This window comes from Gopherus flavomarginatus, chromosome 7 (genome assembly GCF_025201925.1).
Source record: "Gopherus flavomarginatus isolate rGopFla2 chromosome 7, rGopFla2.mat.asm, whole genome shotgun sequence".
In the NCBI taxonomy this organism is placed as follows: domain Eukaryota; kingdom Metazoa; phylum Chordata; order Testudines; family Testudinidae; genus Gopherus; species Gopherus flavomarginatus.
Genome location: NC_066623.1, coordinates 31,110,085 through 31,124,906, shown reverse-complemented (window position 1 = coordinate 31,124,906; position 14,822 = coordinate 31,110,085). Strand labels below are relative to the sequence as shown.

Sequence of the window (14,822 nt, the reverse complement as noted above, 5' to 3'; positions counted from 1 at the left end):
TTTTTCTATATTTATTGCCATATTTGGGGAACACTTCCTGGCTCACATGACACTGCTGAGAAAAGTAGCAGTAACTCTTTCTTATTCAAAAATACATTTCATGCTAACAGTAAATAAAAATGCATTCTCAGTCGCACCAAGAGGATGGCCCAGAAATATACTAAGCAAACAAATGTTGGAGAGGGAAGGAAATACAAAAACTGCACAAAACACCTGCTTGCATTTATCTTTGATAACTGCCACTATTAGCGCTACCAGTATTGTTGGCTGAGAAAACTTGATTAAAAGCGAGGTATGCAAAAAAAAAAAAAGTGCATCAGCTGGGAATTATGTTTGTGTATCAAAGAGTGTCTAGAAGCCAAACTCGCTCAAAGTTATATTTGTATAATACCTCTGAAACCAACAGAGTTACAACTTTAATCAAGAGCTGCACTTGGAATCATTAAATATGTACTATAGTAACAATTCTAAGTTTTGGTGCTTCCACATAATAACCAGAAGACATATTAGCATAGACATCAACTCCATGGGTGCTCCAGGGCGGGAGCACCCACAGGGAAAAAATAGCAGGTTCTGAGCATCCACTGGCAGCCCCCCATCAGAATCTTCCCCTCCTCCCAGTGTCTCCTGCCCACCAGCAGGCCCCACTGATCAGTGCCTCCTCCCTCCCTCCCTGTACCTCCCACCCACCGCAATCAGCTGTTTTGAGGCATGCGGGAGGCTCTGCGGGGGGGGGGGAGAGGTGGAAGAGCGAGGATGTGGTGCACTTGGGGAAGGGGAAAGGAAGAGGCAGGGCAGGGTGGGGGCAGAGTCTTCATGGAAGGGGTGGAGTGCGGGCAGGGCCTGGGGCAGAGGCGTAGTCAAGCGCCTCCCCCCCACCCCGGCACATTGGAAGGTTGGTGCCTGTGCATATTACTTAGATTAATGTTTACTATAACACCACAAAAACAAACATTATACAAAGAAAAGGAAACAGTTTGCCAATTTATTTTAATTATTGATTATGTGTTTATTGAGTGTCTGTATGGAGTAAATTAATATCTTCCTTTGTTGTAGCCATGTTGGCCCCAGGATATTAGAGAGACAAAGTGGGTAAGGTAATATCTTGTATTGGAGCAACTTTCACCAACAAAGACAAGTTTTGAGCTTACACAGAACTATCAAAGAGCTCTATGTAAGCTCAAAAGCTTGTCTCTTTCATCAACAGAAGATATTACCTCACCCATGTTTTCTCTGGGGTAAATCAACAGTCTTCTTACAGCCAGTTCACCTTGAATTGTCTCTTAGAATATGTGCTAACTACTTATGCTAAACTATCTATTTGGTCTTGTATTTAGCTCTGACTCTCTTTCCCAGACCTGAAGAAGAGCTCTGTGTAAACTCAAAAGCTTGTCTGTCTCACCAACAGAAGTTTGTCCATTAAAAGATAATACCTTCCCCACCTTGTCTATATGGATGCAGATAAGAAAGAGAACAATGGCTTCAGATAGCTGCTCATCCACCACCACTTAAGGGACGATGCTAGAGCCATTTACTTTTATGTCAATGCTTCCCAACCTGGGGGTTGTGGGATGGGTTTAAGGGGCTTGCAAGTGCTGAGCTGGCATTAGGGGGTGGAAAGCAGGGCATTAGGGCTACAGGAGTCTGGAAAGGTTGAGAACCACTGCTTTAAAGGGGCCATGTCATTGAACAGAGGTTCACTGGCCTCAGGCCCGACTGCCCTTAAAGGGAAAGAACAAACTACGTCCAACAAAGTCACATACCACACTTTGGGAATTTCTGCTCAGGAGTAAAGAGGGACCTGCCTATTGTGGTTTTAAAAATCATTTTTTTATTTTTTTCCCTCTCTCACATGTTCTGCTCTGCTCCTACTGTGGTATTAAAACAATGCTTTGCTTGGAGGAGACTGCCTAAACATTCATCTCAGGCCTGGTCCACACTACGCTGTTAAACCAATTTTAACAGCGTTAAATCAATTTAACGCTGCACCCGTCCACACTACACTGCTCTTTATATCGATTTAAAGGGCTCTTTAAATCGATTTCCGTACTCCTACAAAACAAGAGGAGTAACGCTAAAATCGATATTACTATATCAATTTAGGTTTAGTGTGGACGCAAATCGACGTTATTGGCCTTATTCTTTTACAGTAGCTACCCACAGTGCACCGCTCCAGAAATTGACGCTAGCCTCGGACTACGGACGCACACCACCGAATTAATGTGCCTAGTGTGGATGCGCACAATCAACTTTATAATATCTGTTTAATAAAACCGGTTTAAGTTAGTTCGAAATTATCCTGTAGTGTAGACGTACCCTCAGACTCTCCAAGTCAAGAACTTCCAGTGCCAAATTCACCCTAACCTGCAGAGAAATCACAATCCAAGGCGCTATTCCACCCTCAGAAAGGTCTCAAAGAGACCAGAACAAGGATCAGAGGTACAGTAAGCCCTGTAGTCATGACAACATACATTATAAAACATGATCTTAGATTCACAGAAACTACGTGCATTGGTGAATTAAAAAAGAATAAACTGCACCACCTACACACTCAGTTTCACATGAATATACAGGACACAAAGTTCAATACTGATAAGTACAGAAACAAAAAGGACTCCTATTCCCTATAACTGCATCCAATAACCAGTACAGGTTCCCTTAAAACAGAATCAAACACAAGACAAATCTCTGCACATTGCAAATAGGGAATTCTTGTTAATTACTGAGCATTTAACTTGAAGAAATATTCTCCAGCACTCCAAAATGATAGAATGTAGGTTATGAACATGAACAACTGTAAAATACGCTGATTAAAAATAAAACATGGAAATGAGATTTCTATATTCAATGACAAGGAGAGTATGAAATAAACAGCTGTTATTAATACAGAGATTAACAATAACCATTAGCCAAACTGGCCATTTGCTTCAGTGACTACTGCATGAAGACACTGGAACAGAGCCACTGTGCTAATTAAGCAATGACGATTGAAGCACAAGGCATTTCCTGAGGATTAATGAATGGCTGGCCAGGAAATGAGGGAGAAGAGGAGAGCTGATGGTCTGAGGCAAGTTAGAAGGTCATTAAACCCTTGGCAGTCATTTATCCCCAGAAAATACCTTACACCAAAGTCATTATTGTTATTAAAAGATTAAAATGTAAAAGTGGCTGTATGGATTTTGTTATGCGTGATCTGGTTTAATTTGGTACAAATAGCACATTTCTACAAAATAGCCAATGAGAATGAATTATGTTCCATTCAGCACGTGATATATAGTGCAAAACCATCAAAATCTTGCAATATTACTGGGAAGAAGCGATATTATACACTTCGGTTTGGACCATGTTTGTCCAGAATAATGTTTTGATGGACAACTTCTGGCAGTGTTAAACTAGCTTTTAAATTTAGATTCAAACACCTTCTGAATTTTGGGGAGGTCAAAATCCAGATCAGGATCTCATTTGCGTTTTGAGCCTCTCTGTATATAAAACCAGAATAAGGAATGTATGACATTGCCACAGCTTTATCACTATACCATTTCTGTATATAACAGATGGCAGCTCCATCCATTATGGAGGTGGGAGAAAAGGAAAGACAGTATAGAGAAGATAAAACAACGAGAAAGAAAGATTTTTATAATAAATAATTTTCTACTACAGGTTAGGACCCAAATTTGTGATCTTTACATAAGCAAAACTCTCATTGACTTCATAACTCTGATTATTATAAACAATGTACCAAGGCCCAAATATTACAAAGGCATTAGATCATTCAGAGCTAGATTAAACAGTACCCACATCATGTGGCTTCTCAGGTACAAATCAGTGTGAATAACTGCCATCTGACATAGCTTTCTCCTCTAGCACAAGAGCTGTGCTCTGCTGACAACTTAAAAAGCTCTATCTTTACTGCTCCCATTTCAATTTTTTTTGTAAAAGAATAACTTTAAAACAGCCCAACTGCCTGCAAGCATAGCAGCTGTGTACGGGAATTGGTAATGCTACTGCAAGATTTGGCATGTATGTGCAACTAAAGATTATTTATGCACAAGAACTGAAATAAATAAAATCATTAACTGGTGGAAGATGGGAGATTTCAAAGCTGGACATTATAGTTTTACCTTTACTGCAGCAGAGATTTGGTGCATGTGTGTACCCAAGCACATGTATATGTGTATATACATGTGTGTATGTACATAAGAATGTATGCATTGTGAGAGTGTGGGTATAGTGCACAAAAGGGCCATGATGCAAGCTTCTAGATGCTACCATAACACAAAGAAATTTAGAACTAAGGCAACATTTTTTTCTCTGATGTTGGCCTTATGGAACAGAGTTTTTCTTTTTTCCCTCTGCAGAGAAGTAGAATCATAGAATATCATAGAATATCAGGGTTGAAAGGTACCTCAGGAGATCATCCTGCCAAAGCAGGACCACTCCCCAACTAACTCATCCCAGCCAGGACTTTGTCAAGCCTGACCTTAAAAACCTCTAAAGAAGGAGATTCCACCGCCTCCCTAGGTAACCCATTCCAGTAACGATATAAGTAATGTTATATAAAACTCTTACTAATTTTTTTTTCATTTTTGTTATGATCTATACAGAATGAAAGACTAAAATTACATTAGCAAAAATTAACATCAGAGTGTACATGTCTGCACTAGCGGGGCACATCAGGCAGCCGGCTTTCCTGTATCTATCATCCGACGGCACCCAATAGCTGAGAAATATACTAAATTGGTGGAGAGAGTCAGCAGGGAATAAAAAGGACAACCAGCAAGGTATTTTGCCCTCAAAGGTTAAACCTTCCTTTGTGAGCTATGGTGGGGAATGACTTTCCCAAATGTATTCCTTCCCCGTGTTTCTTGAGCAGCTACTCTTATAGCCTCTCTCCTAGGGGAGACAAGTTTCACTCAAGTTAACCTTTTGATCACCAAGGACCAAATAGTATCCCTTGCATCCTGTAACACACCCCATTGCACTCTCTCATCAGTTCTCAAAACCTAAACATTAAGCATGGGCAGTACTTAGGTGACACAGGAGTCATGTTAAGGAGTCAGCAGATGGAACTCCAATCCAAGTTAGCACTACCTCCGTCATGTTCTTAGGAGACACAGCTGAAGGTCTCACCTCACATGAGACATAAGAACAAGCCCTTTAATAATTAGGATCATTAAATATTTCACTTAATTTTTCACATGAGTAAAGCTGGCTAGCCCTAGGTTCTATAGTTTACACTATATAAGCCTTTATTCCTTATCCTGAAGTAATCGATTACTTCTGGCTTTAGCAGACTGTAACACAGCATACCATCATGTAGTCTGTATCTGCCATATTTTAACAGAATAAAAATTTAAAGCTCAGTTTAAAGTTTAGGTTGTTTGGATTTTAAACTGGTCACTGATTCAGGATTGTTTACTGCACATCTCAGGCCTTGGGCCAATGTATTTTTCTTCATTTGGTTGGGGGTTTTTGGGTAGGGATTCACGTTTAGGAGCAAGAAGGAAACATTTCTCTTGCAGGTCATTTTGGGGTGGGGGTAGGGGGAGGAGGGGAAATGGATAGCTATCAAAAGCCACATAAAAGACTGGAAAATTCAGAAGAGAAAGGATGGAGATAAATATATGACCAAAGGCGCGTGATAAATTTATTTGATCACGTGACACCACCACCACATGGCATGTTATTCACACACATGTGCTCTACACAAGCTTACTTTTGAGAGTGAGAACTCACACCGATTTCAAGAAGCCATTATATTTATGCAAGTACATCATAATAACTGTTAAATAGAATGTCAAAATAGCTAAGGTTGAGACAATCTCTACAGCAGCATGATCATTGGAGTGAGGTTGCTACACCTCCCTTTTAATATTAGATCATATATTATCTTCTGTCATATGGTGTCATAAAACTACAAATGCATCAAATTCTATTTCTGTAATCTGGAATATTATTCTGCAAGATGAACACATACACACTTAGCTCAAATGGAAGAAACACCATTTTAAAACTGCAACTGACTTTAATAATATCCTTCATTTCTATAGTACTTTTCTCTACTGATCTCGAAGAATCTGACCCAGGAGTCACCCAAAAAAATTAATAGGCAGCAAACAGAAACAAATACTTCTTCACACAATCTACAAGCAGCCTGAGGAACCTGTTTCCAGAAGCTGTTGTGAAGATTAACTGTACAACTGGTACACCAGGGGGAATTCTGTGCAAAAAAATTAAAAATTCTGCAACAAAAAATTAAAAATTCTGCTCACGATATTTTCAAATTCTTCAAAATTTATATATTTTTATTTGTCAAAATAACACAATATAATCACAGCAGTTTCAATTAGTTTTGGTCATTTATTTCAAAATACCTGCCAGCAAGTCTGTCTGTAACAATACACAATACAGACAACAAAAAAGATTCAAAAAATGTTTTTTGATTAATAGATTCCTTATTAGGCATATTAATACAGAACTCTGAGTAATAATTAATTTAAACTACAATACAGAACTATATCCCCCCACCCCACTCCCGAAGCAGTGCAAAGGCTGGGGAGAATCTGAGGTAATGGAGGAGCTGAAGGAGAGGGAAATAATTGCTGGGAAGGAACCTCGATGTGAACTGAGGGTTGTTGGATATGGATGGGAAAAGGGGTCTCTGTGCCCCCACTCCCCCATCCCTATGTGGCCCTGCACCCCTTTCCCATCACCATGTGGCCCTGCACCTCCCTCCTCTCTGTGGCCTGTGCCTCCACTCCCATTTAGTCCCTGCCCCAGTCTGTCCTCCCCCACTAGCCCTTATGAACCCATCTGTGACCCCCTCAACGCCCCACACTGTCTGTCTCCCCATAGTCTCTGTCTCCTGACCTGGCCCTACAGGTGTTGTGAAGAAGGCAGGCTCTTTCTCTTCCCTAGCTCGCTGGGAGCTGCTGCTGTGTTCTATTGCCACAGCACCCTCTGGTGAGCAAAAGGTGGAACTGCAGCAACTTTTCAGTAGAAGCTTTTTTCTGCATAAAAAATTTAAAATATGCACACATGCAGTGGTGCAGAATTTACCAAGGAGTAAACTGGGTTCAAAAAAGAATTAGATAAGTTAATGGAGAATAGGTTCATCAATGGCTATTAGCCAATAATCAGGGATGCAGCCACATGCTCTGGGTGTCCTTAAACATTTGACTGCTGAAAGCTGGGACTGGATGATAGGGGATATAACACTAGATAAATTGCCCTGTTCTGTTCACCCCCTCTGAAGCATCTGACACCATCCACTGTTGGAAGAAGGACATTGGGTTAGGTGGACCATTAGTTTGACCCCATCTGGCCGTTCTTATGTTATTTTCTTATTACACAAACATTTGACCTCACAGTTTTATATAAGTATTCATTTTCCCCATTTTATAGATGGGGAAGCTCAGACACAGAATATGAATGGTGAAGATGGAGAGCTCTCCTGTTTTCAAGTATAATTCACAGTTGCAGAATTTGTACCTGCATTCCAGACATTTTCTTGTCAAACCACCTGATTACAGGCATAAATCAGATAGCTCAAGTATTCTGATCTTTGCCCTCAGTTTGAGAGTGAAGACTGTGTCCACAAAAGGGAGACTGAGCTCCAGCCCTTTTAAAAATTAGCCCCTGAAGGACCATGAGGAATTAACTTATTAGATCTTCTATTGGCTTATAAACAGAACCCAGGAATCATGGCTCACATTCAAATAGGTTTAGCCTGGTAAGTGCTTATAAAGATGAAGTTTTAAAATGTAATCCATTTTAACAGAGCTTAAATTTCCTTTACCAAAACATTAACAGTAGTATTCTATTTTAATTGTTTTCAAATGGCTTTTCTACAACAAACATGAGTATTTTGACAATTTGAAGAGAAAGTACTAGTCCAATGTGGTTTAAGATATTAAATTCCAAAATAAAAGTTCAGAACAGCTCTCCCTTAACGTGTCCAGAACTATTTTTTCCAGTAGCTTTATCGTGAACAATCTGCAAAGCAAATAGATTCAGCGCTGGCAGCTTGAGTGAAAGCAAATTTTAAAACTGTCATTGATCTAGAACTGACAAATGCCAAGCCTGGCGTTCAGTTTTGTAACATTCATTACTTGTTTCATCTCAATCTGAATACTGTGGGGGAAAGAAAAGGAAAATGTTATTTTTGTGATAAATTATTGTCACAACTAATATAGTGGCTGTGGTAAATTTTCTGCCAAGCTTGGAATGTTGTGGATTCCAGGCAGATACCATAGCCCAGTGGTCAAAGTGTAGCTGAGAAACAAGGCCGGCTCCAGGTCTCAGCGCGCCAAGTGCGTGCTTGGGGCGGCATGCCGCGGGGGGCGCTCTGCCGGTTGCCGGGAGGGCGGCAGGTGGCTCCGGTGGTCCCGCAGCTCCGGTGGAGCATCTGCAGGCACACCTGCGGGAGGTCCACCGGAGCCGCGGGACCAGCGGACCTTCTGCAGGGACGCCTGAGGGAGGTCCACTGGAGCCACGGGACCGGCAAGCGGCAGAGCGCCCCCCGCGGAGTGCCGCCATGTTTCGGGCGGCGAAATGGCTAGAGTCGGCCCTGCTGAGAAAGGGTTAATAGTGTGAAGTAAACGTTTTTGATAATAGCTGGCAATTTATTTCATGACGGCAGAAAAAGGGTTTTTCCCAAGGTTATAATACTTATGTGCATACTAAACTGATATCTCTATTTATAACAGATACATTGTTTTCTGCTTATGATTGCACTATTGTCCTAACAATTTTTCAGCAAGGTAAGGCTTACTGTATAATCAAAATGTTTATATGTATTTTAAGAGACTGGAAAGAAAAGTGATAAAATGTAGCTTAATAGGACAGACAGATGTAAGCAAATTTCTTGGAAGAGAGGCTTATGTGTATAAGAGGCGTACTTTATTCATAAATACAAACCATTTTATACTTCACAGGAGAGAAATTTCACAAGCCTACAAAAGGCTCCCCTTGCAACATTTAACTGGATCCACTATCACCCTCTCTCATGGATCCTAGGCTAAACACATATGCACTCAACTATATTTTAGAATGCACCTGAGTTGCAAAATAGAGTTCCAGAATTAGATTTGAACCCTAACTTGCTTTAAGTTGAAGAGCTTGCATGTGCTTTTTCCAGCTTCCGGCCATTGCAAACATAATGAGCTCAAGCAGCCAATTTCAGATCTGGAACTGGATTTCTCCAAAGTCTTTGGAGGTCCATATCTGCAATTTCAGGTTCAGATCCATACCTAGCATAAATGTACAATCCTGATCACACCGCCAAAGGAAATAAAACTGTTTTATTGAAGAAATATTCTGTAAATACATTTGGTTGTGTTCAGATATTTCACGGTAGATAAATATCTATGTGTTTCACAATGTTGAAATGTCATCTTTCAGTTTCCCATTTAAGACATCCCACTAAAATGTTCACATGAGTACTGCAGATGAAAAATATTTAGAGACAGCAAGAAGAAATAATAGAATTCAATAGACTTTTCAATGGTATTCAACAGTGTTCAATTGCAACTGTTGTCTTTTTATTTTCAGAAAACACTTGTCTGCTATTCTGCAAATGCTGACTATCTGGTCTGGACCACTCTCCTGGGGCCAAAGTGTTTACAGAACTCATCTGAATGATACAGTCCTTTAGACATGCTCAGTCTTGTATTTGCATGAATTAGAGCAAGGACAATACATCAATTACTGAATCCTGTTTGATGCTATACATTTGCTTGGTCACAAGCCACTAGCTTTGTTTGGCTATTCAAGGAGATTAGTTTCAGCTGCTAAAGTGAAAAGATGGGACAAGAAGAAAAAACACCACCACTGCAGGAAGAATTTCTGTTTGACATTAATGAGTATATTCCTACAGCAAAGATATGCATCAGGAAAGCAATTGCCCAAGACAGTTATTATGCATGTTATTTACATTCTATGCAAATAAGAAATATTTAAGTGTTCCTCAATTCAAAACTTGAATCTCTTGCAGAGAGTTAACTGTTACCCAAGTAGGCATTAGAAAAGGTGGTTGACTAGTTTATCTTTGCAATAGTTAACAGTTAACATACCTTGACTACTGTCATTTATATTTTTCTTGTAAGAGAAACCAAGATTAGATTCAGAATGTAAACGTTAAGAATTCCAAATTCTCTCTCAATTAATGCTCTCCTTTGATTGGATATTTAAATTATTTAGTTTATCTTGGTGATTGGTCTAACTAGTAATTTTCTCTGTAACAAAATAATATTGGTAAATGTGGGGAAAAAATTGAAAGAATCTCTCAAAACAGAATAAATTACCTAGAAATATAAATAAAAACCAACAGAATGAAAAGAATTAGGTTCCTAATCAATAGTTAAAGTCTTCATTTGCATCTGGGGCATAACTACCCCAGATGCTGTTAGAATGGCCTAATGAAATGGGTCACAGAGAAACTTATTACTTGCAGGTCTCAAACTGTGATTCAATGGCCCAGCAAAACAAGAAAATGCGCCCTGTATTACTCAAACGGAATAGCCTGGATTCAGTTGATTTTATGAGGCAGCCACACCACCGCAGGAGCAAATCTCAGCAAGTCCGATTCAAAGATGATGGTACAAACAAGAAGCCGATTGGTGTCACTGAAATGGACGCTAAACCTGCCAAAGACACAACGCTCATGATTGGAAAGGCACAAATATCTAGGCACCATAACCTGCCAAACTATTCTCTCTCTTTCCCAAGGTCTCAGAAGGGGCATCGGAATATTGCTATTCAAACTTCTCCCAGCCTTAGGAAGCACCTTCCAGTTTTTAAAAAGAAAAAACTGACAACAAGTAAGTCTTTAATGGAAATGCCAACCGAGCCTGAAAGCTCTGTCCAAGTCAATGGCAATCTTTCTGAACAAGACATGTCTTTGGACCTCTCTTACTTAAGAATAACTAAACATTTGGAACATGGATCTAGAAGAGCCAAGACATCCAATCAGTTATTTCAAAGAGAGTGTAAAGCACAAAGCAATGGCCCTATCCACTCAGACTCAGATACTTCCGCAATACTGGAAAAGGCAACTGTTTATACACAGGTGCCTGAATACATACATCTGACTTCTCCAAAGGACAACAGTGCTTCCATTTATGCTTCGGACATGTCCATGGATTTAAATGATTCAGTACGTTCTCCTACTACTATGAGCCAATCCAATGAAAACTGTACACTGCTATCCAAATCAGGAAAATCTCCTGCCCGCTTAAACAATATCAGGAACTGCAATGAAATTAATCCACATTATGACTCTTGTGAAGAAAAAAGTGTTTTGGAGTTATCTGAATCCACTAAAGACGCTAGCACTAATGAAAACACTCCATTATCACCTCTGTCGAATCAGAGTTCATCACACTGCTTTCTCAGAGATCATCAACAGCTAACAGAGCCTGAAACAGATTCTGACTGCATAGTGCTGACTAATGATAATCATGGAATAACGTCATTGACCAGCAGTAATGAGTCAAAATCTATTCCCTCATGTCACACTGAAATGGATAAAACTTCTGCATGGTCATCTGTTCCAGAGTGCAGCAATTATTTAGAAGACTTTCACATAAATTCCCATCTTCCAGGGAATGAAATTAAACCAGAAACCAACAAAGAGATTAGAGACATTAATCAAATTCACTTGGCACATGGCGAACTGTGCGCCCTACAAGGCAGGCTGCAGTCCATAGAGGAATCTTTGCACTCAAACCAGGAGAAGATTAAAGTCCTTTTGAATGTAATTCAAGACCTGGAAAAAGCCAGAGCCCTCAGTGAAGGGTATGATGTACTTTAATATCAAAAAACTATTTTGTTACATAATTTATCAAAAAGTCAGACATGGCTGTTTACTTTCTTTTAATCTTTGTTACTGAAAATCTTCCTTTGAAATATTTAAAAAATGTTTGCAAAATTATATTCTCTCTGTTTTATAGACTGGAGCTACTACAGAGCAAGCAAATGTCTTTACATTTTGGCATTACTTAGCATCGAGCTTACAAAACATCGGCTCAGTTAGGGCTTATCTATGTTGTCCACCATCATATTTTGGTTCAGATCCATGGTGTCAGAAAGTAGACATCACGTGGCCTATGAGTTGGTGGTTTCAATCCAGTTACAAGGGGGCAAGTTGCTATGTGACAACAAACAAAAACAAAAACAAAAAAGAAAAGAGCATGGTTACAGGCGGCACTAATTGACAGGACATATGAAAAAACATGGACACTGAGCGCCCCTCTCACTGCTTAGGGTGTCTTAAGAACAGAAATAAGGCACACTGTCAGGCAGCGTGAAGAAGTTTGCACTTCCACCACCTGTGCTGTAAACTTTCTGCAGGTTAGCTGGACCTTCATTCTCTCTGGCTGCAAATTTGGACCCATGTATGTACTATATACACACAACATTAAAATCATTAACTAGAACATATTGGAAGAAATGGCAGCAGAAGTTTTAGAATTATTGCTTTCCCTTTTGTTATTACCAATATAGAGAGTAAAAGTCCATGATCCACATTAATGCTTTATATGTTATCAGTCCAGCCACCGGCTCTGTCTTGCAACCATTACTCATGTGATTTTGGAATGCAAATTGTGCATTAGATTTCAGACTTCAATGGGACAAGTCTGCAACTGCAACACATGAGTAACAGTGGCAGGATCAGGCACCTTACTATTAAAAATATCAAACTAACATGTGCGATACATTATATACCATTTTACAGAGTTCAGAATGTCACCAAGTTTGAACTACTCGCTCAGACTTGGAGCATATTTGCTGAGAATACATGTCAGAACTCTTTTTGAAACTAACACAATAGTTAGAGATGGTTTCTAGCTTTTAAGAATATGTTGCACATAATTAGTCAATCCTTTGTGCATTTAAAAGAAGATTAAGGATGTCTTTTTTAAAAAAAGCTACATGCAATAGCACTTGCAAAACTTATTTAACTGCACACATATTTTGCTTTCATAATTACCCTTAAAAATTGCAAATAAGATAATTGCACATTTTTTAACTCAGGCCATATACATTAGTAGTATTTAATCCTTATCACTGGCACTTCCTTTCACACTTGCAGAAGGTCCTCAGGCAGCAGGAACAGCATGGCTCTAGTGCAAAAGAAGATGGGCAGGGCCTGGGCTCATGATTTGGGGGCCTGCGTCTCTACAGAAAGATGCAGGGAGTGAACAAGAGAGGCGCATGTTGTAGCTGGATGACCTACTGCCAAAGAGATCCTTCTAGGGCTGTGGAGATAGCTCAGGGCATGTAGTGGTGAAACAATCATGGAGTAGTTCTGCTAATTTTCTGGAACCTCTGAGGAGGAAGATCTCTTCCCCAACAAACACAACAAAAATAGAGTCTGCCCTCATTTGACAAAAGCATTGTTGATGATTATGTATCTGAGTATTCCAGAAGGGTGTTGCATTGTAAAGTGAAATGCAGACCATTCTGCAACATTTGTTCTTCATTTTTATTGTTGGAAACTGAATTACTGCAAAGCTCCTCAGCTGGCTCTGTTTCAGCCTCAGTGACAGGCTTCAATCTATCTTTCTAGAATCATTTGGTGACTGTGTTGCCTATGGTAGTAAAACTGTGTAATAATTATCCCCATTGCTTTTGTGAGTAGCACCACTACCGCTATTGAAAAGAACAGACTGAGATTAGTTCTCAGAAAAGCAATCAGAGAATCATTTTGGGCATAATCATACACTTTTTATGCAGATAAACCTGCCATTGACTTCAATGGATGGGACACCTGGGATGGAAGGAACCACCCAGTACGTACCTCTACAACATGACTAAATTACTGCAATTGTCCCCAACTCATTCTTGACAGATGACTGTCAAGCCTAGCCTTGAATATCTCCAGTGACAGCAATTCTGCAACCTGCCTGGTCAGCTTGTTCGTTTTGTCAACTTTCATAGTAGCTACAAAGAGAAGTGTTTGTTTTCTTAAATTAATTTTCAAATACACAAAGAACCGTCTAGCAGGTACAGACTGAAATAGGATAAATCACAAAATAACTTGTTTTTTGACACAGCCACTGATGTCAGTCTGCGTTTGTGGCACTATTCAATGAGAATGTTTAGCTGCCTTGCTTTTCTGTTCCAAGGAAAGGATAAAAGAAAATAAAAGAATGGAAAAGTAGAAAGCAAAGAAAAAAAAGGATTATATTTTGATGTACAGAAGCACGGCAAATGATTCAAATGTGTTCCAATCAAAAAGTGTTCTTATAATTAAAGTGTTCTTATAAAGATATTCTTATAAGAGATAGCTGTGCAAAATCACCTGCTTTCCAGAGAATCCCCTGAACACAATATTGGCACCATAGTTTAAATGAGTTTAAGGGCAGAGGTTCAGGATGATAAATGTATGTGCTTTGGTTGATTTTAAACCAGATTCTTAGCAACAAATGTCAGTGTTAAATTTGTGATTAGGATACTTAAAATGCCTGTAAAGAGGGGTTAGGTTTATTATGAGTGCTAACTTTTCAGCTCACAACATTTTTATATAAATTACAGCAGCTATTGTCTATTGCAGGCGCAACTTCTACCGCACTGGCCAAGACCTCAACAACTGCAGCACTTGCCAGAACACTGCTTGTATCATTTACAGGTACCACTTGTTACTTGGTATAGTATGCATAGATCTCATCAGGGTACAATACAATTTCCCTCGCACCTATAGTTCTACTGTTGTAAATGATGAATAAAGAGTGGAAAGTTATTTTGTGTTCTTTTAAGGCATAGAAAGAAAGTTCTCAAGGCTGGCATTATTTCAAAAGGTTTGGCATTTTTAAGAAAAT

The 14,822-nt window shown here is 39.5% G+C and overlaps 2 protein-coding genes across 3 annotated transcripts in view; one reads left to right on the top strand and one right to left on the bottom strand.

Annotated features, from left to right (window-relative positions):
* The window catches only part of DOCK2 (dedicator of cytokinesis 2), a 513,293-nt gene that overhangs the window by 233,909 nt on the left and 264,562 nt on the right, over positions 1-14,822 (bottom strand). The gene's annotated exons all lie outside the window — the stretch shown is intronic.
* Positions 1-14,822, top strand: part of INSYN2B (inhibitory synaptic factor family member 2B) — a 121,928-nt gene that overhangs the window by 77,677 nt on the left and 29,429 nt on the right. For both annotated transcript variants that reach the window (XM_050962707.1, XM_050962706.1), the window contains exons 2-3: positions 9,553-11,796; positions 14,558-14,632. In XM_050962707.1, the coding sequence (XP_050818664.1) occupies positions 10,400-11,796; positions 14,558-14,632 (1,472 nt within the window). In that variant the 5' untranslated portion in view covers positions 9,553-10,399. The remainder of the gene's footprint in view (positions 1-9,552; positions 11,797-14,557; positions 14,633-14,822) is intronic.